Genomic DNA, 2009 nt, shown 5'->3' with positions numbered 1-2009 from the left:
GATTGACCAGGACCTCAAGGAAAAGGTATTCAGCCGATTCGGAGTAAAGGGAAGGAGATGTACAAATAATCTTGTAGGATAAATCGGCTCGGAGATAGATAGCAACTCCACCCCCGCCTTTCCCAGTTCTATCGTTGCGAATCAACACAAAACCGGGAAGCGCAAAGTGGGTCGAAGGAAGGGAGGGCTTAAGGAACGATTCAGAAACGAGAAGGATGTCAAGATGGACGCTACTAAAGGATGCCAGAAGATCGGAGTAGTGAGCAGGAACACTCTGAGCGTTGATGTGGGCGATATGGAGATTTTTGGGGTAATTAGAAAAAAGATGAGAAAGGTTTTCATGCAGCGAACGTGGGATTGATGCATCGTGACTGTCTGCGCTAGCAAAACTATCGGATGTGGAACATGAGAAGAAGCTATCGTTAAAATTTTCTACAACATCCATGTAAGATTATGATATATAAATTTAATACAAATGTATAAAATTAAAATTTAAAATAAGTTAAAATATACAATAAGTGGCTCGATGGGTTGCTTAAAAGACAACCTCCCCAACTCTCAAGAAAAATACAAAATACGGAAAAAAAGAAAAAATAATTATAAGTAAAATAAGACTTCACTGCGATGCACCTAGACTAATGATGAAACGAAACGTAATGAACAGAACGCATTATTGCGTTTGACAGTTGGCAGCTGACAGCTGTCAGTTCTATGTCAATAACAATATTGAATAGGTTACCGACTAATTTATAATAATAATGTAATAAAAATGAAGGTATCAACGAAAGGAAATAAAATAAGTGCAAGACGGTGGTTGAAACAAAAAGTTATATAAGAGTAAGCTATGATGCAGCAGTAAAAAGAGGTGCAAAGCAGCAAAGTCAGAACGGATACTATAGATAAACATGCATGATTATAAAACTACTTAATTGCGACGCTTTAACCTTCTTTGGAGCTTGTTGACGGGTGTAGCGGGCTCGGAAGACAATGGAGCAGGCTGAGGCGAAGTTGGAACTGCCGGCTGCGCAAGGACATCGTTGCTCAGGGGATATTTAGAAAGAAGTTTTTGAAGTTCATCCATGCTTTCTAATTTGTGACGAGACTTGTCAGGAGTGATGATTAATATCTTGCCCTCACTCGACCAGCAATTAGACATTCCAAAATGTTTGCGTGCGGCAACGAAGGTTTGGTGTCGCATACGAGTCAAGAATTCAGATATAGTGTAACCGGTACCTTTAAGTGATTTCTTGGCATCCCAAACAAGTTGGCGATGCTCGGTGGTGAAAAACCTGACAAGTATTGGCCTGGAACGCTTGCCTGATCCTAACCGGTGGCACACATGGATGTTCTCCCTGGAGAGCTCGTTCAACTTCAAGCTGTCATGGAATACTTGAGAGACAACATCAGGGACCTTCTCATCTTTAGCTTCAGGGACTCCATGGATTAAAAGCACCTTGCGCCGCATAATAGTTTCATGCCTGTCAAAACCTTTTGAAAGTAACTCCAATTGAGTTTTGAACTTTGAAAGAGCTTGCATAACAAAGCTTTTGAAGTCACTAAATTCTTGCGAGAGTGAGGTTAGACTTGCAACTGGTGTTGAAGCAGCAGAGGAGGAGGAGCCAGCGGTAGCGGATGCCAACTTTGCTTCATAAGCAGCCATCTTTGTAGTGAAGAGGGATTCCAACTCTTCCAGGTTCAGTGCTAGTTTAGCATCCATGGTGATGAAGTGCGGTGTCAAAGGTGAAAGTTAAAGAGTAGCGTAAATGACTTGAAAACAGTTATTAGTGAGTAAAGGGGGGTCTATAAAGCAACTGGGCCGATCAAAACATTAAAATATTCTAGAATAAGATTAATAAAGAATAATAAATAGGAGCAAAAAAATATATGTGTGTCTCACTGTGTCTACCTCTAATCTGTGTCATACATAATCTCAGAAATCGAACAAAATTTTACTAAATCATGGCGTTTTTTAAATGATGTATTTTTAACAAAGTTAAGAAATTATTTAA

At 39.8% G+C, this 2009-nt stretch overlaps 1 protein-coding gene across 1 annotated transcript; it reads right to left on the bottom strand.

The window, feature by feature from the left end:
- Window positions 1-925: 925 nt before the first annotated feature.
- LOC113505261 lies at window positions 926-1717 on the bottom strand. The gene has a single exon (XM_026887880.1). The coding sequence runs from the start codon at window positions 1715-1717 to the stop codon at window positions 926-928; it is 792 nt and encodes a 263-aa protein (XP_026743681.1).
- Window positions 1718-2009: the final 292 nt, after the last annotated feature.

Source organism: Trichoplusia ni, chromosome 25 (genome assembly GCF_003590095.1).
Source record: "Trichoplusia ni isolate ovarian cell line Hi5 chromosome 25, tn1, whole genome shotgun sequence".
In the NCBI taxonomy this organism is placed as follows: Eukaryota; Metazoa; Arthropoda; class Insecta; order Lepidoptera; family Noctuidae; genus Trichoplusia; species Trichoplusia ni.
Note: the sequence above shows the minus strand (reverse complement) of the source record. Positions and strands in the feature narration are given on the sequence as shown.

Bases quoted from the DNA above. Each gene is read 5' to 3' on its own strand.
- LOC113505261 (XM_026887880.1), bottom strand. From the start codon at position 1,717: ATGGATGCTAAACTAGCACTGAACCTGGAAGAGTTGGAATCCCTCTTC.